This window comes from Staurois parvus, unplaced genomic scaffold (genome assembly GCF_062004578.1).
Source record: "Staurois parvus isolate SC_StPar_1 unplaced genomic scaffold, SC_StPar_1.0 ptg000019l, whole genome shotgun sequence".
NCBI lineage: Eukaryota > Metazoa > Chordata > Amphibia > Anura > Ranidae > Staurois > Staurois parvus.
In genome coordinates, this window is record NW_028317815.1 from 19,857,674 (window position 1) to 19,882,217 (window position 24,544).

Sequence of the window (24,544 nt, forward strand, 5' to 3'; positions counted from 1 at the left end):
GACCGGGTCCCCTCCTTGTGTATTGCGGGCCGGGACCCGCTGCTTCCAGGCACTGTCACCCGACGGGGAGACGGAGCCTCAGCGGGACATGTTCTTCCCGCCGGCCGCGCATGCACACTCGATTTTTAGCCTTTTAAACTTGTTGCCCATGGGAATATATTTTGCAGTGTGTTCACACACAGTCTTTTTGAAGAACTCCAATTTCTGTGTTGTGTTCATTGATGCCAATATTATACGAATTCATTAATATTTTATAATCAACAAACTGGATTTATTTATTACAATATTCTCACATAGTTTTTAGTAGATAATGAAGCAGCCTGTATGTTTGTTTACATTGTATTCAACCAGAGCAGTATGTGAAGATGTCTGGTATCAGCTTGTAGTATAGTGGGGTTAGTTTGATAAAGAGGTATTTCCTCAAAACATCTACTGGATCATGTGGAGGTTTTCCTGTTTTGTTTTTTTGCTGGTGGAACTAGATGGACTAATGTCTTTTCTCCTATGTAACTATGTAAGTAAACGCTCATAGAAGCTACTATCTTAGCCTCTACAGTTGCCATGGTGCTCCACATGTGATCAGTTATGACAGCAGCCATTTGATGGCATGACCATTCGGTTGAGAACTCAAGCAATTGTGACAGTTATCATTCATGGCATGTCTTGAATGTAATTGTTTGAGGATACAGTTAAATCAATGGGTTCAATTCTGTTTTAAATATGACAGCATGTACTGTTCATAGGGGATCTGTGGGAAATAGAAAAATGCCTTAATAAAATGCAACTGTCTTCTTCACTCTTGAATATAAATAATTTATGTTCTTTCCTGTCAGAACTTTTATGAGAAGCCTGCATTTGACTACCCAATGAACCAACTGAGTGTCTGGCTTATGTTGGCTAATGAAGGCATGGTTAAAAATGAAAGCTTCTGCTCTGTCACACCTTCAGCTATGATATTTGGGAAATCAGATGGTGATCGATTTGCTGTAACTCGAGATCTGACTTTAAAACCAGGATATGTACTTCAGTTTAAGGTAATTACAATGAATCTGTATCTGTTATGATATTATAGTATATTGTAATAATATTTTTGTTTCATAAAATTATTACAGTACTATATAGTATAGTATATATTAATAAATCATGTTCTTTTTTTTACGGAAATGTACAATCATGGTGGTTATGAAACTTATATAACTTGAAGTTATGTTTTTAGCTATATACATAACTAAGGGCTAAGCCTAATATAAACAGTGAGGAAAATAATTATTTGATCCCCTGCAGATTTTGTAGGTTTGCCCACTTACAAATAAATGAAGGGTCTATAATTTTTATCATAGGTGTATTTTAAATGGTAGAGACAGAACATCAACCATAAATCCAGGAAACACACAATACAAATGTTATAAATTGAATTGCAGTTCAGTGAGCAAAATAAGTATTTGATCCCCAAGTAAAACATGACTTAGTACTTGGTGGAGAAACCCTTGATGGCAAGCACAGAAGTAAGATGTTTCTTGTAGTTGGTTACCAGGTTTGCACACATCTCAGGAGGGATTTTGGTTCACTCTTCAGATCTTCACTAAACCCTTAAGGTTTCTTGGCTGTCGCTTGGCAACTCGAAGTTTCAGCTCCCTTCATAAATTTTCTATAGGATTAAGGTCTGAAGACTGGCTAGGCCATTCCATGACCCTAATGTGCTTCTTCTTGAGCCACTCCTTTGTTGCCTTGGCGGTATGTTTTTGGTCATTCTCATTCTGGAAGACCCATCCACGACCCATCTTCAGTGTTCTGGCAGAGGGAATAAGATTCTCATCCAAGATTTTACAATACATGGCCCCATCCATTGACCCCTCAATGTGACAAAGTTGGCCCATACCTTTAGCAGAGAAACAGCCCAAAGCATAATGTTTCCACCTCTGTGTAGGGATGGTGTTCTTAGGGTCATAGTCAGCATTTTTCTTCCTCCAAACACGGCAAGTCAAGCTAATACCAGAGAGCTCAATTTTGGTCTCATCTGACCACAGCACTTTCTCCCAATCCTTCTCTGAATCATTTAGATTTTCATTGCCAAACTTCAGACAGGTCTGCACATGTGCCATTTAGAGGAGAGGGACCTTGTGAGCGCTACAGGATTTCAATCTATGGCAGCATATTGTGTTACCAGTGGTTTGTTTGGTGACTGTGATCCCAACTGCTTTGAGATCATTCACAAGCTCCTACCATGTAGTTCTGAGCTGATCCCTTACTTTTTCATGATCATCCTTACCCCATGAGGGGAAATCTTGGATGGAGCTCTAGACCAAGGGTGATTGATGGTTATTTTGTATTTCTTCCATTTGCAAATAATCACTCCAACAGTTGTCTCCTTCTCACCAAGCTTCTTGCTGATGGTCTTGTAGCCCATTCCAGCCTTGTGCAGGTCTACAATCTTGTCCCTGACATCCATTGACAGATTTTTGGTCTGGAGAATGTGAAATCTGTGCATGGTAGCCAATCAGCTTCTAACTTCAGCTTGTTCAATTAAGCTTTGACAAAAAACCCCAAAGCTGATTGGTTTCTATGCAGACCTGCACCAAAGTCTACACTCTCCAGTTTTAGTAAATTAACCCCTGTATGTGCTGTTTTATTATGGTTGGAGTTAAAAAAAAATACAGATTTAAAAAAATATTTTCTTTTTTTCAATCAGTCAATATGAAATATTGTAGATCAATATTTAGTATTTTTTATATCGGCTCACATCCTTTCCATATTGTCCAATCAATTTTTTATCTTCTGTTTATGCCTTTTTTCATGGGGGGAAGGGGGGGGGCATGGTAGAACACTAGGTATATGCCAAGTCACTAGGAGGTTGGACAGTAAAAGACTGAAGACTTGTCTCTTCCTTGTGGTTGATAGCTTCCTGTAGCATCCATCACACCTATATACAGAAATTAGTAGCATTAGAAAGTGATTTAGTTAATGCATCAACTTAACCTTCCTCTCTTCTTCCACTGAACTACTTTATCCTAAGTTTCAGTCAGCAACAACATGCTTGAAAGGGGGGAGGCACTTTCTTAACGAACCCAAGCTTTGTCGTGTACTGTATGTATGCATGGGTCACATGGCCACACTGCCCGCCATAAAGCCTAAGAAACTTTGTTAAAACAGAAGACATTTTCTCTCCTGGGTCCCATTTTAATAAATTGCAGATGATTAAACAGACTATAAAAAACAAAAAGAGGGATACTAGATTTTTGGATTTCTGTGATTTTGCAGTCCTTAGTTATTGAAGTCTTAAAAATTGGTGGAACATTAACAGTTATTGCTATATATATATATATATATATATATATATATATATATATATATATATATACATATATACACTATATTGCCAAAAGTATTGGGACGTTTGCCTTTACACGAACTTTAATGGCATCCCAGTCTTAGTCCGTAGGGTTCAGTATTGAGTTGGCCCACCCTTTGCGACTATATCAGCTTCAACTCTTCTGGGAAGTCTGTCCACAAGGTTTAGGTGTGTGTCTATAGGAATGTTTACCATTCTTCTAGAAATGCATTTGTGAGGTCAGGCACTGAATAGGTGCATAGGTGGTCTGTTGGGCTGAGGTCAGAACTCTGTGCAGGCCAGTCAAGTTCCTCCATCCCAAATTTGCTCATCCATGTCTTTATGGACCTTGCTTTGTGCACTGGTGCACAGTCATGTTGGAACAGGAAGGGGCCATCCCCAAACTGTTCCTACAAGGTTGGGAGCATGAAATTGTCCAAATTTCTTTTGGTATGCTGCCGCCTTAAGAGTTCCCATCACTAGAACTAAGGGGCCAAGCCCAAACCCTGAAAAGCAACCCCACACCATAATCCCCCATCCACCAAACTTTACACTTGGCACATTACAGTCAGACAAGTACCATTCTCTTGGCAAGCGCCAAACCTAGACACATCCATCGGATTTCCAGACAGAGAAGCGTGATTCTCACTCCAGAGAAAACGTCTCCGCTGCTAGAGTCCAGTGGCGGCGTGCTTTACACCACTGCGTCTGACGCTTTGCATTGCACTTGACGATGTAAGGCTTGGATGCAGCTGCTTGGCCGTAGAAACCCATTCTATGAAGCTCTCTACATACTGTTGCTGTGCTAATCTGAAGTCTACATGAAGTTTGGAGGTCTTTATTGACTCTGTAGACAGTTGGCGACTTCTGCGCACTGTGCGATTCAGCATGCGCTGACCCCGCTGTGATTATACGTGTTGCTGCTGTTCCCAGTTGCTTCCACTTTGTTATAATACCACTCACAGTTGAGCATGGAATATTTAGTAGCAAGGAAATTTCAAAGATGGATTTATTGCACAGGTGGCAACCTATCACAGTTCCATGCTTGAATTCACTGAGCTCCTGAGAGCTCTTTCACAAATGTTTGTAGAAGCAGTCTGCATGCCTAGGTGCTTGATTTTATACACCTGTGATCATGGAGGTGCTTGGAACACCTGAATCCAATGATCCCAATACTTTTCTATAATATATATATATATATATATATATATATATATATATATATATATATATATATATATACAGTATACACTCACTGGCCACTTTATTAGGCTTTGTTAGGTACACCTTGCTAGTGCCAAGAAAATAGTGCCACACCATTACACCACCACTGCCAGTCTGAACTGTTAATACAAGGCAGGATGGATCCATGCTTTCATGTTGTTTACACAAATTCTGACCCTACCATCTGAATGTTGCAGCAACCAGTCTGCCCATTCTCCTCTAACATTAGCAAGGCATTTTTGTCCACACAACTCACTGGATACGCTCACTGGATATTTTCTCTTTTTTTAACCATTCTCTGTAAACCCTAGAGATGGTTGTGCATCAAAATCCCAGTAGATCAGCAGTTTTTGAAATACTCAGATCAGCCCGTCTTGCACCAACATCCATGCCACGTTCAAAGTCTCTTAAATCCCCTTAATTCCCCATTCTGATGCTCAGCTTGAACATCAGTAAGCTGTCTTCACCATGTCTACAGGCCTAAATGCATTGAGTTGCTGCCATGTGATTGGCTGACTAGCAATTTGTGTTACCAAACAATTGAATAGGCGTACCTAATAAAATGGCCGGTAAGTGTATATCTAAAATCGTTTTAGAGGGAGCACAGCCAACTAGTACTCACAGTAATCTTTAGCCATAACAAGCTATGTCCAAAAACACCATCATAATAAACAAAATACAAAGAGGTTACAGCACAGAGAGCATAATGTACTAATTTACTGCTCATATTAAAGAATAACTTAACAACTTCAGACATTCCTGCCCTTTTATTTACCAACTTGCATTATGCATAGTGCAGGTTGGTAACTAAAATGCCAGGGATGCTTGAAGTTTATGGGTTATTCTTTATTATGAGCAATAATGGCCATGTAGGCACTTTTATTGGACAGTGAAATAGCAGTTGATATCTTAGTCATCAAGTCGGGGAAGACCAGAATCTAGTACAAAGTTAAACTAAGCAAGAGTGGGGCACGGATGAAACTTTTCTGGCTAAAGAAAAGGTAACAGCAGGCATTCTGTGGAATCTGTTGTTGGCAGGACCTGTTCAGTGTTTGACAGTGATATTGTGTAAATGTGGTGAGTTAAAGCAAATTTACTACTGTTTTATTATCCATATCATAACATACTGTAAATAACCTAAAACTAGCACTATGAAACCGCTCACCTGTAATCCTTAGATGACCGTTCTAAATACTTTTTTATATACAAAAAGGGGTTATATATTAAGCTTCATTTAGCTTGGCCAAGCAAACTGAACTGCAATTGAGATTTATAGTAATAAATGGAAAACTGTGGAACAAAGAAACACTGTGCGAAATGTAATATGATCCTATATCACCCCATACCTTTAGCAGAACAGTAAACTTTGATCAGAAATATGAGAGTTATGTCTGAACTTATTAATACATCCTATTCATACTAGTGACATTAGCACACTGTGCTATTATTTTTTCCCATGCTTTTGTATGAGGTCAACATTGCATTTTTATATATGAGAGAAGTGACAACACATTTTGTGTGCTGTTTTAATCACTGAGTGAGATGCTAATTTTGTGACAACTCAGAGAAAATGTTTACCCAACACTTTTTGGTGAAATCTGACAGTAAAGATCAGTCCTGTAAAAATAATGGGTACCTTTAAAAAAAAGTCAGTCTGCATAAGGAAGTCCAGTGTATAATAAATAGAAACTCAATATAATACACATTAAACAGAAAGTGAATATAATATTATAAGTAATATAATATTATACACATTTCACTGCCTTATCCTGTATGTGTTGTAATTCAATCTTTGCTGTTTATGTTAGTTCTTCTATCATTAGTGTTAATGTTTCCGTAGTTAAATCACTATTGATTTCAGTGTTCACCAGCCTCCCGTGGTAAGAAATCATTTCAAATTGTGAATCTCAAATCATGCTTTATTTGGTTAGACAAGCTGTTATCTCTAAACCCTGATCAAATTTTTATCGAGTTTATAATGAATTCCCATTTGTGATTTTCCAGGGGTAGACAGCAATGTAATTTTAATGAGCTAGCCACCACTACATGGTCCTTACATAATTGGTGAATACAGATGATGAATAATTTACAAGTGGAATTATTAAAGAGATCAGATGTTTACAGGGGAGCCTTCAAAGATCATTTCCTCAGTTCTAAAAATAGAATAGCACAAGGGAGAATAATACACTCTAAATAGGTAGAGCTTAGACAGTGTGCAGAGACTTACAGATAAAACTGTCAATGGGAGAAAACTATAGTCTTTTTGTGGCAATTAACTTGATGCAAATATGAGCAACATATGTTAATGTATTAAATCCTTCTTTCTTTTTGAAGTGTGAAGGTAGGAATTCACATGGCAGCAGCCATATTTGTTTGTTGTGTATACATATCGCTTCCTGCTAAGGAGTGCTGCACCCCCCTATTACTGACTTAAAGCAGAAGTAAACTCTGCTTTTTATTTTGTACCACAGTTGAGCCTATAATAAGGTTTACCTGTAAGTATATTGAATATCTCCTAAATGTGCACTGTTTAGACGATATTTACAGGCGTATCAGCCGGCGACATCACCGGCGCTCTGCACTCTCAATGGATGGCAAGCTGTCTGTTGAGAGAGCTGTGCCACAGCCATGACTCCCATGCTCATGCCTGGGAGTGACATCATTGCAGCCATTCAAATAGCCGGAGCCTGCAAGCCCAGAAGGAATACCGTGTGAATATGGAATCCCTGCCAGTAGTGATAGTGTAATGCTGGAGGGATCTGTTTTTTAGGTAAATCTAATACAAATGATGTATTATTATGACATGAACCTGCTGGGGACTAGTTTTTTTATTTTTAAACATGGTTTACTACCGCTTTGTAATGCTTTGTTCTGTACTGTGCCTCTGTGTGGCTTTGCTTCCTCATGTCAGAAAACTGTGAGAAGCACAGGAATGACATCACTATATCTCACTGCAAATCTTCTGAGGCCAGGAGGCTGCTTTACCAAAGGAGTTGGGAATCTTCACTCAAAACGTTGTGACTATTCATTTTGGTTATCCAACCATGTGAAAAGCATGTTTCTGTTCATTACCCAGTAATTTACAAATGCTTATTATATGATTGTATAATTGAGCTGAAGGTTCTCAACTGCTTTAGTAAATCAGTGGATAGCAGTCAGAGGAAGCATTGCCTTAGATCTCACACTGTATACAGATATGAAGCTGAAGGCACAGGAGTGACACCTTAGGCACATAGACATACCAGATGGTGCACTTCTATTTTATTTTAGGTAAATTTTTCATGGTGCTGCTTATTCAGAGACCTACACAGTTATCATTTATACAATAATTAATGTGAACCCTGATCACCCCCATGTATTTGCTTCTGTGGCCCAAACACAGGAGTTCAGGTACCAGAGGAGAAGAGTGCTGCCAACCACAATACATGATGCTGGGATTCTGTTGCAATTAGCAATGCCATATCCCAAGAACATTGCTTGGCTTGTAATCTGGGGTGCATCAGGGCACCAGGGGTAAAGCAATGGTGTAGTGTGCCATAACTAAATGTTGACATAGTTCATAGCTCTTCCAAATAACCCTGCTTTCAAAGACATTGAAATGGTCTCTCAGCAATACAAGTCATCTTCTTTACGCTTTCACCCCATTTACAGTATATCACTACCATAATTTCTGAAATAATTTGAAGATTTGGACTGGTGAGTAACTTTTAAGTCAATTACAAAAAAATGGAGGCCCTAAATATTTCTTTGTCCCCCCCAAAAAGTTTCGTTCTAATTTCCCTTTTAAATGGAAAATTAGAGCCCTCAAATATCTAGGAGTTTATATTCCGACCTCTTTAAAAAATATAAGGCAGTGTGGTCACTGTTGGCATTCCAACACTACAAAGAATTCCTAAGCAGATGCAAGAGTTTGATCAGGGCAGCTAAAATAAACTACGAGAGACACATAGTGCAGGGGAGAAAAAAAATATCCCCCAAAACATTTAAATATATTAATAGCAAAAAGGCAAGGTAAGAGCATATTGGCTCCATAACGATTAACCACAGGATTTTGGTTACAAATGACAAGGAAAAAGCAACTGCATTAAATATATTCTTCTCCTCAGTATTTATATAGTTTAGTGACTGGAATGGTACCAGCTGATTTGCAAAAAGCCAATTTAGCACCAGTATTCAAAGAAGGAGCAGGATATATAACTGGAAACTACAGACCAGTCAGTCTTACATCAATGGTATGTAAACTACTGGAGGGACCATTTCCAAGAATCTGCAGACAAAACTAATATCATCAGTTGTAACCAGCATCGATTTATAAAAGATAATTCTTACCAGACCAACCTGTTAACATTCTATGAGGAGGTGAGCTGTAATCTGTACAGAGGAAGACCTGTGGAGGTGGTGTATCTAGATTTCACCAAAGCATTTGATACAATTCCCCATAAATGCTTAATTTACAAATTGAAGTCTGTTGACATAAACAACAGTGTATGTACCTGGATAGAAAACTGGTTACAGAAGTGTGTCCAGAGGGTGGTGAAAAATAGCATATTTTCTGAATAGTCTAGACTTGTAGATGGGGTATCCCAAGGCTCTGTTCTGGGTCCAATTCTCTTTCATTTGTTCATAAACTATATAGAGGCTGTCCTAAATAGTTCAATCTCAGTGTTTATTGATGATGCAACACTAAGCAGAGTAATAACTTCACAACAGGATATAAATACTTTACAGGAAGACCTCGATAAAATTGAAAGGTGGGCAATTACATGGCAAATGAAGTTCAGTTTTGAAAACTGTAAAGTAATGCAATTGTGGGCTAAAACATGGATGGTAGCTCCACAGTAGGGAGAGAACATCTCAGGGAATCAAGGATGGAAAAGAATCTGGGGTTCCTAGTAGATCCCAGGCTCAGTAGTAGTCTGGAATACCAAGCTGCAGCAAGGTAACCTATCAAACTATTAAAATGCATTAAAAAGGGTATTTACTTAAGAGTTAAGGCTATAATTATACAACTGTACAAAACTCTGGTTTGGCTACATTTAGAGCAAGGTTTCTCAACTAGGGTTCCTCCAGAGGTTTTCAGGGATTCCTTGAGCAGTGAGCAATTTCTGCCTCTCAGATAGGTTCCCACTGACACCATTGATCTTTTTAGCTATCTGTAAAGTGGCAATTCTCCCCAATGACCACATGTATCATGAGTTGTAGATATAGTAATTTTTAGCAGGAGTTCCCTGAGACTGGAAAGTTATTTCAAGGGTTCCTCAGTGTTGACATGTTTGAGTATGGAGTACTGGAGCTCTGGGCTGTAGAGGGGGCGAAAGTTGCTTGCTCAGACTTTCAGTGGATCGCTGAAAGGCTGAGCCAGGTGCTGGTCCAGGCTCCTGGATGAATCCCAATCATATGGTCGCGATCTTTCCCCAGCCTGCACTGGCTAAGTGACGTCAGCCGACAGCGGGCTCTGAAAATGGTTTGCAGAAGTGCAGAACAAACTGCACTCCTGTGATCCACAGAAGTACGGCCAAATGAGTTTTGGTATACATACCTTGACACAGGTTGAACTGGATGGACTGGTGTCTTTATTCCAACTTACCAACTATGTAACTATATGTAGCTATGAATTATATTGCTACAGAAAAGACTGAAAAATACATGGATTTGGATATGTTAGCTGGAATTACATAAAGAACTTAAAATTAACCCAGGAATCATTAGCAAGGTTTTCTAGTACAACATGCGTTAAACCCCTCTGTGATGATCATCAACACCTATGATATTAACACATTCTCTGTGCAGCTTGTGATAGCAGCTGGGCAGGTGTTATCACTCACAAGGCTTCACAACACAGCCTAAATAAAGAAGACATTTATCATTTTTATTTATTTATTAAGTACTCAGTATGTTCCAGACTCAACCTTGAAGCTGACACCTTGTTGAGAGTTACGTTCAAGACCTCTTATAATATGTGCCAGCTACAACAGCCACAATAAGTACAGCATACACAATTCATTGTTGCACAGTGTGCAGATAACATTGAATCATAAAAACAGCTACAAGGTCCACAACTGACATTTCCTGTTATTTGGAATCTTCCACAGAGGCAAAACAGCAAATCTGCTATGCTTTTGTTATTCCTGTTTTCATTCCAGCAGCATTATTTTTTTAAATGATAGAACAATTCCTCTGCATACATTCATTGTACCTTTATGCATGAAAGCAGTTTGGAATATGTGCTGTTTTGTGGCTTTCAATGAATAGGTTGAGAAGAAAAAAATAATCTAACAGTGTTGCGTAGGATTTTAAAACATTACTTGTGCATGCATCATACCTCTGTCAGGGATTTACTATTTGTGAAGCAGGTAATTATTGTTTCCATCCCCAATTGAAAAGTCACAGTTAACTGAAAAAATATTTTTTTATAAAAAAAGGATAGGGTAAAACCCTATCAAAGTGAGGGAGCAGATGGCAGCAGGAACAAGTATCCCCACTGGAAGATGTCTCCTCACCCACTGTTCCATTAACAGTCATAAAATTTAGGATTTACCTGTCCCATTGACAAAGGTTCAAAAAAATGTTTTGGATAAAAAAACACTTTAATGTTTTACAGGATTATTGCGGGCAGCTCTTCTTTTATTTATTTTATTTCCTTTGAAAGTAAAATCCAATTTAATTGCTGGCTAAAATCTTGCAAACAGAGGCAATGAGATTGGTGTAACTGTGGTCTTATACAATGTGCACATTGTGTGGGCTGATTGAAAGATATCTATCAGATTCTTCTCTCCATGCTAATGAATCTCCTCTGCTAGCTATTGTATTCTGTCAGCCAGCACCACTGACAGTTAAAGCACCCGAGCATTGGTTGCATCTGAATGGATGCAGACACATGTTCAATCTATAATTTTAGACCCGCCTACTTATATTTTTAATGGAAGGGTGTCGGGCAGAGTGGTGTTGACAGAGCCACTTACTGATCAAATGTTGGCCAGTTCATCTGAAGAGTTTACCTTTTACAATTTTGTTGATGATGTCTGCTGGGATATTTGGTACCTCAGAGACGACCTAAATACGGTATGATCAAGTATTGTGAAAAATTAATTTCTTGTCTATTGGTATGTTTTAATAGTTAAAGGTGAATAGTTTATTAAAAACCTTTAGCAGCAGAATAAGTGCTCTCCCTATTTGGAGAGTCTGTGAAATGTTCAGCTGATGATTTGATGTGAATGTTATTAAAAGGTTTATGCTGATCTACATAATTTACATTTTGTTTTCCAGTTAGGGTATAACTACAGTATATGGAGTTCAGATGATGTAACATCTTCTGGGTCCATGACATAACACAGCCTGTTATGTACAAACTTGTATTCACATTGCCCATATTATATATGATGTGTCATCTAATTAAATTTAAAATTGAAATGTTATAAATTGCATTAGGAGTCATTTAAAATCTGGGGTAATATTTTGTTTCAATTTGGTGTCATATTCTGAGAAAAAGAGCTATAATGTTGTGGTAAAGAGTAATGAAATAAAATAGTAACACATTTTTTATGAAACAGCTGAACGTAGGCTGCACTAAGGAATTCAGTAGTGAGGCACCAGTCCTTCTCCAATACTCCCATGATGCTGGTTTGTCTTGGTCATTGGTGAGAGAAGGATGTTATCCTGCATCTCCTGGAATCAAAGACTGTGAAGGAAGTGCTAGAGAGTTGAGTGAACCAACTGCTTACTACCCTGGAGACTATGAGGAATGGACCCGAATTACAATTGTAATACCAAGATCACTAGCTTCAAGGTAGGCTTCTTATTTGTAGAATTTTCCTCCCTCTGGTTCTATATATTGCTTCTGTTCAACTTGAAATGATAACTGGATCCAAACACATATGTATTAAAGTAGGCATGTCATCATTTTGGGAAATTTAGCCTAAGCATATGATGAAAAATGGATAAGCAGGTCATAACATGTGTTTAAAAACTGCATGTCAAGACCATTACTTCTACCTTTAGGAATCCCAGGGTCTTGCCCAATGTCTTTCTACCCTATTTACATGGAAACTTCTACCCCCCCCCCCAAATGTGGTTATACCAACTCAATATATTTATAGTTATTATTTTTCTTCTTTTTTTTGCCTGATAAGCTGTTCTGCCTGATAATGTTCTTGAATGTCAAGTGTCCTGTAAGTTCAGCTCTGTATGGTAATATCAATACTGATCACACCTCTGCATATACACATTCTCCAGTAATGGCTATGTTTGTTCATTTAATCCTTGTCATCAATATGTCACGGATTGTTTTATTCTGTACTTTATTGTACACTTTCCTTTGTTTATTCTCTCAATAATGAACTTTTTTTTCAATGGATAAAACCTGCATACCAAAATGCTCAGTAGATCTAGAAATATAAGCAGTTGAAATGATATGCAAATTCCAAATTTCCTTTACAATTTGAGCTTGCCCACATTCCCCACACCCCCTTAGCTTTTAGACCACCAGTAACATTAAAGGTGTAATAGGAAAGCTTGGGAGGCCTGCCTAATTTTGCCCCTTACCCTCCATCCCCTATAATATTTTCTGAATGTTGTATATATAATCATGTGTGTAAAAAAATGAAGGACTAATAGCAGTGCACTTGGGGTGTGGTTTACTAAAGGCAAATAGACTGTACACTTTGCAAGTGCAATTGCACTCTGCAAGGGCATTTGCTCCACAGCTTAGTAAATGAGGGAAAGCTCTGAAGACTTCCATCAACCAATTATGTGCAAGCAAAATTATGTATTTTTTATTTTACTGGTATGTGATTGGATATGCTTTGCAAATTGAAGCTTAATTTCATTTACTTGCGAAGTGCACAGTCTATTTGGCTTTAGTAAATCAGCCCCATATAGAGGGGAAATGATCTGAATGCAAAATAAGTAAGATTAAAGGACTTTAATAGTGGTGCATGTAATGCTCAGTGGTGAAACATACGGATAATATCAGTGTTCTTTGATAGTAAGAGGCCTGCAGGGGACTAAATCATAGTAATAAGATATTCTAACGAGCCTTTGCAATATATGTACTGGAGACAATCAGTCAATAGTACAATATACAGGCAGAAACAGACAATCATTATATCAGACAGGCAAAACAGATGATTGTGACAATCGTGGGCAAAAAATGGGCAACAAACAGGCAACTTTAATGATATGGGCGCAAAAAAAGGCAATCATTATAATATTCGACCAGTCATGACAGTATGTACTCAATAAAAAAAAAACCTCATCAGCAAAAATATCCCTCCTGCAGGAAAACTTCTCTCTCACTCAACAAAACTCTACCTCCCCAGCAAAGTCTACCTCCCTCAGAAAAGCCCCAAGCAGCAAAAAAGAAAACCCCTCTCTAACAAACCCCCTCACCAGGATACTCCCTCTTTCTGTTGAAATACCAAACCTCAGATGCAGCAGCACCCGCAAAATGAGGGCGATCCTCTAAAGCTTCCCTCAGAGTTCAGAAGGAGCTTAGGAGAATTTTCCTTGGGTCTGTGCAGCCTTTGTATCTAAGGTCTGACAGGGTTGTCGAGGTACGGTACTGCAGAGCCACGGGTCATGTGACAGTTTGCCTTCGGAGGTGGTTCTAAAACACCCCCAACATCCCTGTACTAAGGATGGACATAAACCTATAAATATAGTACCTTTTCCCTTTACTTTTTATTTCTTCCATCTCATCTACATTTTACTTGTATAAAGGAGAGTACTGTTTATCCACTTCTGGCACTGAATCTTATATTTGCACCTAGAATGTGATGCTACCGTTTATACAGGAAAAATGACCCCCATGCCCTGCAAACAAGGTGACATCTTGTGTAAAATCATGTGATTTCACAACAACAAATAAACACCTTTACAGATCTTTAACACATTGCCATCTGCTGGTATATGACTCCAGTATGTCCTGATGGTTGCTAATTATTACTGTGCAAATCACAGACTGACTCCTGAATATAAAAAAGTATGTCAGTGGCAGTCCCTGGTGATCAGGGTCAAGGTGCAATAAGGTTATAAATACAGTCTAAGCTTTCCTGGCCATGGTTCAGAAATAACATATTTTTTAGCGCGGTAATAATCACTTCTGGGACTTCGAGCTAGTTGTCCTTTCCCAGATACTGTGTACTTGGACCGACATGTTTCCAGATGGCAAGAAAGCTCTGCACAGCAAGGACATACTGTTCAAATCCCCTTCTTTCCTCTGGAAAAGAGAGCAAGTGATTGACTGGCTTGTACAATTCATCTCAGCTTGCCATCACGTTCACCGCTCCTCAGCAGCTTGTTTGCAGAGTCATATGCTGAAAGTCACAGGAGCCATTAAGAAGTAGTAAATGTGGTAGAATGACAGTTCATGTTGATGGCACTAAACAAACAAGATGAAATGAAAATAAATTATGCCACCCAGCTCCACGCACAATCCTTTTATTAAAATATTTTACTGTTGGAAGGAGGATTAGGCGTAGAAAGCTGAGCACACAGAAGATTAATAAAATGTCCAGCACCTGAGAGGTATGAATATTACTTTGTACATGCACAGCCATCATCTCTACCTGGCTAAATTGCCTACTTGAGTTTTCTGAATGTGATCAGCTAGCCAGGGTTATTATTTATGAAGTATATACCTAAAACATCTTTGCTGTGCTGTATATTAAATAAAGAAGCGCCAGTGAAATAATAAAAACATCAAAGGAAACCATGATAAACTAGGAGGAGATGTGGTTGCCTGTACACAAATATTACATAGTACAAATGGATATCATTTCCAGAAGACTGTTAGGCAGTGCTTACACTCTACAAGCAGGTAGCGACGATTACAAATAATCAGTTTCCATAAGTGTATGCAACTATAAATGATACAGTATGAGCCTCTTTGATTTCCTCAGCACTTTGAGTTTGATGATAGACACTCCACATTTAATAGGATTTGCAGTTTATACATTTTAAAGAATACCTGTACTAAGACAAATATCAGGTTCCCTTAGTGGTGATCAGAAAATGCTAGTTGCCTAGCTGTCCATGGATTTAATATTTTGTAAGTTACTGACATGGAACAAACATGTGGATTTGAAAGCTAAATTGAAATCAAAATAGTCTGAATTATTGACACAGAAAATTATGAAGTCTTTGATCGGCTTAACATTTAGGCTTCACATTTAGGTTTCACACAGGCATCGGCGTGTATAAGCTGCAAGCTTTGAAAAAGCTTTTACAGAGCTTTCAGCAAGCTTTATTAAAGTACAATTCAGCCCCTGTTTATAAATGTTGAACACATCCTAATCGGAGTGTTGATTGTCACTTTAAACAAGCTGCTAGCAATCTTCAGTACTTTCTGAAGCTTGTTGAAAGCCTGTTGAAGCCTGCTAACACCTTATTTAAAGCGGCAATCAATACTCCTATTAGGATCTATGTTCAGCATTTACAAACTGGAGTTAAATGATACTTTAAAGCCTCAACAAAGCTTGCCGAAGGCTCTGCAAATACTTAATGTTCACACTTCTCTTATACAAACTGAAGTCTTTGTGAAACAGGCCTTAGGCAACTAGAATTTGTAGAAGCAAAGGTTAGCAATGGCAAGCTACAATTTTTTTAGTACAAGATCACAGAAAAACTGTTTTTTTTAGCCTTGATGTATATCTATTTGTGAACCACTGAGCATCATTATTTTTTTATGAATAACCCAGACTTATGATAAAGGACTCCAAGAAACAGTCTGCTGGCACACAAATCTCAACATACGCTAACACATTTTACAGACGTTTATAGACCAAAACTTCCCTTGGGCATCATGTGTAGGAGTATTGCCATAGACAAGTTGCCTTTCTAAAAAAAAATCTGCTGTAAGGGTCATTTTCTTCTGTAACAGAAGCTTATAAGCTTGATCCTACATTAAAAATATGGTAGTTCCGTACTGGGCACAGACAACTGCATTATATGGAAGACTCGCTGACAATTTCTGAAAGCCTATCAGGTCCTACATATGTGATGCTAGGAATGTTGATGTTTCCTTTTTTAAATTTCCCAAGCTTGTGCAGTGTATTTGTGATTTATATATGCCTAGAAATACACACAATATTTGGTGTGTTGTTTTAGTAAGACCAGATTTCGCTGGATACAGGAGAGCAGCTTACAGAAAAATCTTCCTGCTTTTGGCCTGGATGGTGTCTACATATCGGAACCTTGTCCCAACTACTGTAATGGCCATGGGGACTGTGTTTCTGGAGTTTGTTTCTGTGACAGGGGATTTACAGGTGAGCATTTTATTTATAGGTGGATAGCCAATATAATTAAAACTGTAACAAGGGAAAAGCTATAATTTACTAAAAGAGTAAAGAATGTTCAGTTAGCTAAACTTAAGCAAAGTTTTCATGAAGCATGCAGGTGCAGAAGTCCATTTTTTTAAATTGATGTGTTTGTGATTAAGTGTTCAAGCTGAATAGTATCATTTTCAGCATTAACCGCACTACAGATGTATGGAAGAAAAAGCTTCAAGAATATGTAAGCCCAATATTTCATATTCCCGATATGTTCCTGCTGTACCATGAATTTGTATGAAAAAGTATCCTGTTCTCTTTGTAGTGCTTCCTTTGTTTGAAATCCCTAGTGTTCCTCCCAGTTTGTCTGCTTTCCTGTTAAAAACTGACTATATTAGGCATGAGCACAGCGTGGCCAGTTCTCTAGCTGTGCAGGGAACTTAGTGTGCTCTCCTCCATTGATCAAAACTATGCACACACGCTGCCCCCTCTCCCTCCTCCAGTACAGCAATTCACTTGGAAGTTTAGTGTACTGCTGTTTCCCCTTCCCCAGCTCTCTGTTCTTAGCTGCATAAGGAGCTTTAGGGGGCATGTGATCATTTATAAAACGGGAAAAAAAGGTATTTAAAACTGTTTTTATATCTATACACAAATGTTTTGCCTTTCAGTTCTATTTTAAACTGAATGGGCTGCTTTACAAGGTGAGGATTTACATATACTTTAATATTCATCGCTGATATTAAGGGCCTGTGTTGATGTACTTTTTTTTTCATCAAAACTGCTTCACTACCAATGCAAGTCAAGGCAAACCCAAATTGAAGTAGGTTGATGCAGCTTAGATGGAGGTCAAATACAGGTCAGAGATGAAGCAACCACTTATCAAATACACCTGTCAATGAACTGTTAATGATCTAAAACTGATACAAGATGCAGATGGAATGCACCTGAAACAAGATTAATTCACCATCATAACAAGCTCAGAGCGCATCAACACAGGTCATTGAACCTTTTTCTGCCACCAATATAGGGCATTTTAGTGGAACAGAAATGCTTGCAGCTGGCCAGCTCACAGACTTTCATTTGCAGGATGCCTGCTCCGCCATTTACAGAAAGCCAGAGAGGAGTACAGTAGATGGTGGGCACATGTGCAGTGATACTTTGAATCATGGGACATGTAATCCTAAGCAGGGGGGATCAGTGGGCACTGAATGAACATTGCTTTCTCTACTTAAACTTTAGGAAAAAGGCGCAAAGCAACCTGATGGCTGTGCTTAGAAATGTAATGATTTCTCAGTGTTGTACACTATTTTTACATCAAAAATTTATTGTTTTCTGCTCACCTGTCCTATATATAGCTAATTCTAAGAAAAAAATGTGAAGCTTTAGCAATGATTTAAAAATGTTTGTGGAGTTACTCTTTTTTGTTTTGCATTCATGGAATATTAAGTTGCCCCTATATGTCAGGTTGTTTTTAATTTAAGATAGTCAAAAATACAGTATACACAAGTATGTATACAAGACTGTTTATGGGAATCTGTTACAGTTTTGATAAAACCTATTTTCCAAGCTTCTAAAAAATTAGCCTTCTACTTTTTCTTTTGTAACAACTACAAATTTACTTTTAATTTTAGCTGAACATGGCACATGTGTCTCAAACAGGCCCAATCCAATTGAAATGTTTGACAGATTTGAAGGCAAACTGAGCCAGCTTTGGTATAAAATCACCGGCGGACAGGTGGGCACAGGCTGTGGGACACTAAGTGATGGCAAATCATTGTACTTTAATGGACCTGGAAAGAGAGAAGCGAGAACTGCTGCCTTGGATACGACTAACACCAGGTGAATAAACAGCCCATATATTCAGTTTGAATTTGTGCTACATATAAACCAGACAGTTTTCTTGTAAATGTAAAGCACTATAAGCATTTACTATGTGGGCTGGTGGCCGTTTTAATTACCCTTTGTGTTTACTATAAACCAGCTTGTGAAAAACAAAGACTTCTCAATGAACAGTTTATTCATTTAAAGGGAGGGTCATAAAATATTTAACTGTGTTTCCAGACATGCAATTCTGTTTGAGCTTTAATTAAAATATATGTTTGTAAGCTACATATTTCACATCCATCTGAAGGTAAAAAAGTGAATAAACTGTTTACATTATTGTAAACCCAATAGTGTAAATAGTGATAGTTGTTAACATGAGTATTGGCGCCTATCTCCTGTAAATCTCCATATCATATCCCTCCACTACAAAATATAGTTCACCGGTGCAGGTCAGCGAGTAAACATCTAAGATCATTGTTTTCCTGGAAGCTAATATAATGAAGTGAGGAAAGATGATTTCCTCAGTTAAAAATGACCAAAGTGATGTTAAAATAAGGAAAGATTTATGTACAGTGAGCGGGAAATGGTTGCACACGGCCATGGAATACTTTACAAGCACATACAGGAACTTCACAGGATGGACAATTTCATCATTGTGCCTCACTAAAAATTATATTAAAGCTGATCACCAGACAAGCATCAGAAAAACAGCTAAAATACGCATATGTGAATGTTTTTATTTGCCAAAGGAGTTGTAATTTTGCTAAGCCAGTCTTGTGATACGGATAGCCCTGCCAAATAGTAAAGCAAGTTATTGAATACCCATGCAGTCTACATTTCAGTTGAAAACTAACCCAGGACCCACCAAGTCTGTGAATGGGCACTGAAGGGCCAGTAGCACATTGATGAGGTCATTCATGTGCTCTCCCAAGTTGTGTGCATGATCAGTTTTACACTTACAATGTTCAAATCAATAGAGCTTCAGTGTGCTGCCACTCCCCAGCCATTGTTCAGGGGACTACAGGAGAATACAAATTTGCTTAATAATTAAATGAAGTTCAGCTCTAAACAGCAAACATTAATTGGCAGCATAAGAAAACTTGGCATTTGCTAGGAGAGACAGTGGGGTAGATTTACTAAAACTGGAGCGTGCAATATCTGGTGCAGCTCTGCATAGAAACCAATCAGCTTCCAGTTTTTTTTTTTGTCAAATCTTAATTGAACAAGCTGAAGGTAGAAGCTGATTGGCTACCATTAGAGATGAGCGAATTATTCAAAAATTCGATTCGGCTGATTCGCCGAATTTCAGGAAGAAATTCGATTCGATGCGAATTAATTCGCTACGAAGTTAACTTATAAAAAGGGTTTCTAGGCTTCAGAGAGCCTTTAAATTAGTGCAGAACACTGTACCTTTAATTTAAATGCCCTTGGAGATGAGGAAGGAGAAGGAGAAGGAGAAGGATGAGAAGAAGGAGAAGGAGAAGGATGAGAAGAAGGAGAAGGATGAGAAGAAGGAGAAGGAGAAGGATGAGAAGAAGGAGAAGGATGAGAAGAAGGAGAAGGATGAGAAGAAGGAGAAGGAGAAGGATGAGAAGAAGGAGAAGGAGAAGGATGAGAAGATGGAGAAGGAGAAGGATGAGAAGATGGAGAAGGAGAAGGATGAGAAGAAGGAGAAGGAGAAGGATGAGAAGAAGGAGAAGGATGAGAAGAAGGAGAAGGATGAGAAGAAGGAGAAGGAGAAGGATGAGAAGAAGGAGAAGGATGAGAAGAAGGAGAAGGAGAAGGATGAGAAGAAGGAGAAGGATGAGAAGAAAGAGAAGGAGAAGGATGAGAAGAAGGAGAAGGAGAAGGATGAGAAGAAGGAGAAGGATGAGAAGAAGGAGAAGGAGAAGGATGAGAAGAAGGAGAAGGATGAGAAGAAGGACAGTTCTGTGACAGTTTCTGTCTATTTCTGACAGTTCTGTGACATTCACTCCATACAGCGGTTTCAACCGCTGTATGGAGTGAATGTCACAGAACTGTCAGAAATAGGCTATTTCTGACAGTTCTGGGACATTCACTCCATACAGCGGTTGAAACATTGTATCTATTTGTTTCCATAAATGGATCCATTTATGGAAACAAATAGATACAATGTTTCAACCGCTATATGGAGTGAATGTCACAGAACTGTCAGAAATAGGCTATTTCTGACAGTTCTGTGACATTCACTCCATACAGCGGTTTCAACCGCTGTATGGAGTGAAATGAATGTCCCAGAACTGTCAGAAATAGGCTATTTCTGACAGTTCTGTGACATTCACTCCATACAGCGGTTTCAACCGCTGTATGGAGTGAATGTCACAAAACTGTCAGAAATAGGCTATTTCTGACAGTTCTGGGACATTCACTCCATACAGCGGTTGAAACATTGTATCTATTTGTTTCCATAAATGGATCCATTCTTATTATTATTCTTATTCTTATTTTCATCCTACTTCTTCTTCTTCTTCTTCATCCTCATCCTCTTCTTCTTCTTCTGAGGATGAGGATGAAGAAGAAGAAGAAGAAGTAGGATGAAAATAAGAATTCCAAACCGGCAAAAAGTGTATGTGCAGAGTTCCTCTATTTCTGACAGTTCTCTGACAGCTTCTTCACATGTACAGCGGTTGAAACATCTGTATCCTAAATGGAAACTAATAGATACAATGTTTCAACCGCTGTACATGTGAAGGAAATGTCAGAAATAGCGGAGCTCTCTGCAGGGACACTTTTGCCGGCTGATCGGGAAAAATTTTTCCTGAAATTCGAATCGAATTCCGGTTCGCCTGGTTCGATTCGCTCATCTCTAGCTACCATGTATAGGTGCACCAGATTTTACACGCTCCAGTTTTAGTAAATCAACCTGCAATCTATACATATTCTACATATTCACTGCAATCTATACATATTCTATTCAACTACAATACTAAAATTACTTTATTAGGCTTACTGAGTTTGATTAGATAAGGAATTATATGTCCATAAAATTTAAAACTTTTTATTCCCATTCCAGCAGTGATACATTAATGCAATCATATTAACAGCAGAAAGAGAATTTTTACATGTAGCATTTAAAGATACATTGTCAGCTAAATACATGAATTGTTCATTTGGAAAGAAATGTTGCAAATAATACAAGTTATTTGTTAAAACCTAAACTTTGAAGGGGTTATTCACTGTATTGTAATGAACAGGACAGGTTGGAGACAGTTGGCTCTAACTTGATATTATTATTATACAGGATTTATATAGCGCCAACAGTTTGCTCAGCACTTTACATTATAGTGGGAGACAGTACAGTAACAATGCAGTTCAATACAAGAGGCATTTGAGGGCCCTGCTCCTTGGAGCTTACAATCTAGGAGGGAGGGGTTAATGGTGCACTAGGTAATAACTGTGGGGGATGGAGTGGTTGGAAGAGTAGAGGATTCCAGTATTAGCAGAGGGCGGGATAGGCTTCCCTGAAGAGATAGGTTTTCAGCGATCGCCTAAAAGTCAGCAGAGTAGGCGATAGTCTGATAGATGGGGGTAGGGAGTCCCACAGGATGGGGGAAGCCCTGGAGAAGTCATGGAGACGAGCATGAGAGGAGGAGACAAGGGAGCTAGAGAGTAGGAGGCCTTGCGAGGAGCAGAGAGTACGGTTTGGGTGATATTTAGAGACAAGATCGGTTATGTAATTTGGGGCAGTGTTATGAACGGCTTTATATGTCAGTGTTAGTGTTTTAAATTTTATTCGTTGGGCAACTGGGAACCAGTGGAGGGATTGGCAGAGAGGGGTGGCAGATACAGAACGGTTAGTAAGGTGGATGAATCTGGCAGCAGCATTCATGATAGACTGAAGTAGGGATAGCCTGCGATGAGGTAGGCCAATGAGAAGGGAGTTACAATAGTCGAGGCGTGTTATGACAAGGGAGTGAATAAGTTGCTTAGTGGTTTCCGGGATTAGGAATGGTCGTATCTTCGAGATGTTGCGGAGGTGAAGTCTACATGATTTTGTAAGCAATTGGATCTGGGGCTGGAAGCCCCAGATGGGGGTCTAGGATTATATCTAGGACCCTGGCATGAGGGGAGGGACTGATGATAGTGTTATCGATCTTGATGGTGAAGTCAGTGGAGGTGGCACGGGCTGGGTGGAATACTAAGAGCTCAGTTTTGGAAAGATTGAATTTGAGGAAGTGGAGTGACATCCAAGCCGATATCTCACTTAGTAGGCTAGTGATGCGAGTGGAGACTGAAGGGGTGAGGTGAGGGGTAGACAGATAGATTTGCGTGTCATCAGCATAGAGATGGTAATTGAAGCCGTGGGAGTTTATCAATTGACCAAGGGAGGAGGTGTAGATGGAGAAGAGAAGGGGTCTAAGGACAAAACCTTGAGGGACCCCTACAGAAAGAGGGAGTGAAGAGCAGATGGCAGCGTTATAGGTAACACTGACGGAGCGCTGCGAAAGATAGGAGGAGAACCAGGAGAGAGCGGAGTCTCTGAGGCCAAGAGAGTGGAGTTTTTTTTGAGGAGGGGATGGTCAACCCTATCAAAAGCCGCGGAGAGGTCGATTAGTAGGAGTATTGAATAGTGGCCGTTGGTTTTAGCAGTTAGTACACCATTAGAGAGTTTTAGTAGGGCAGTTTCAGTGGAGTGTAGGGGGCGAAAGCCAGACTGTAAAGGGTCGAGAAGGTTGTTGTCGGTGAGGTGGGAGTTCAGACGATTGTAGACTAAGCATTCCAGGAGTTTAGAGGTAAATGGCAGCAGGGAGATGGGTCTTAGGTTGTTCAGGTTGGTGGGGTCCAGGGAGGGTTTTTTAAGTATGGGAGTGATGTGCGCATGCTTTAGAGGGGAGGGGAAGGCACCAGTAGAGAGGGAAAGATTGAAGATGTGAGTGAGGGAACATAGGATGGAAGAGGAGAGTGACCGAAGGAGTTGTGAGGGGACAGGGTCCAGGGGGCAGGTGGTGAGGCAGGCTACTGAGAAAACCTTAGTGACCTCTTTGGTAGTAGCGAGGTCAAAAGAGGAAAGTTTTGAGGGAGGCTTAATATGAGGAATGCTAAGTGGGGTGGATGTCTGTGTAGTGGTGATGTCCCTACGAATTGTGTCAATCTTGTTTTTGAAGTGGTTTGCAATCTCGTGGGCAGTGAGAGAGGTACTAGTTGGCGGTGGAGGCAGAGAAAGTAGAGAGTTAAAAGTAGAGAAGAGCCGACGAGGACTGGAAGAGACAGTAATAATGAGAGTGACATAGTAGGCTTGTTTATCAGCGTGAAGGGAGGAAGTGTATGTTAAGAAGGCAGATTTATATCGGGTGAATGCTTGGTGTGAATTGGTTTAAGCCATAATCGCTCCAGTGCATGACTGCTGATATCAGCTATAATATAACTGAGGATCTACTGTATGTGTTTATGACATCCGAAGAGTATACCTCCTGGATTTGTAAAGGTGATAATTCTGACAGTCGTGTGGGCTGGAATGAAATGAATAGAAAAGACTAGAAAACTATACTAAGAAAAAAAAAAATTTTTTTTGCAGAAAATTGCTTTATCAAGAAATACTATTACTATTTCTTTTTTATTTAAAAACAAAAAATGTTTTTGCATATACTGGTGTCTAATAATCTGTAAAGTAATGTGAAATAACTGTGAATTAGAAGGCAACATTTGTATTTGAATCAGATGTGCAAATCATTTTGACAGTAGTTATGTCTGATAATTATCTGATATTGAGATTTTAAAAAAACCCAAAACAATAGTGTCATCCACCTATTGCACTTTTAGCAAGTCAGATTCAATGAAAAATGTGAAGAGTGTCATTATTTATAATGCATTATTTAGGAGGTAAAACTAGACCTGTAGTCAAACATAAGTTATGTAAACAGATTTGCTTAGATAAACAGCA

General features: G+C 38.9%; 1 protein-coding gene across 3 annotated transcripts in view; it reads left to right on the forward strand.

Moving 5' to 3' along the window:
* Positions 1-24,544, forward strand: part of RELN (reelin) — a 547,755-nt gene that overhangs the window by 386,466 nt on the left and 136,745 nt on the right. For all 3 annotated transcript variants that reach the window (XM_089685528.1, XM_089685532.1, XM_089685541.1), the window contains exons 27-30: positions 834-1,034; positions 12,103-12,338; positions 16,658-16,815; positions 18,450-18,657. In XM_089685528.1, coding sequence (XP_089541654.1) covers positions 834-1,034; positions 12,103-12,338; positions 16,658-16,815; positions 18,450-18,657 — 803 coding nt within the window. The remainder of the gene's footprint in view (positions 1-833; positions 1,035-12,102; positions 12,339-16,657; positions 16,816-18,449; positions 18,658-24,544) is intronic.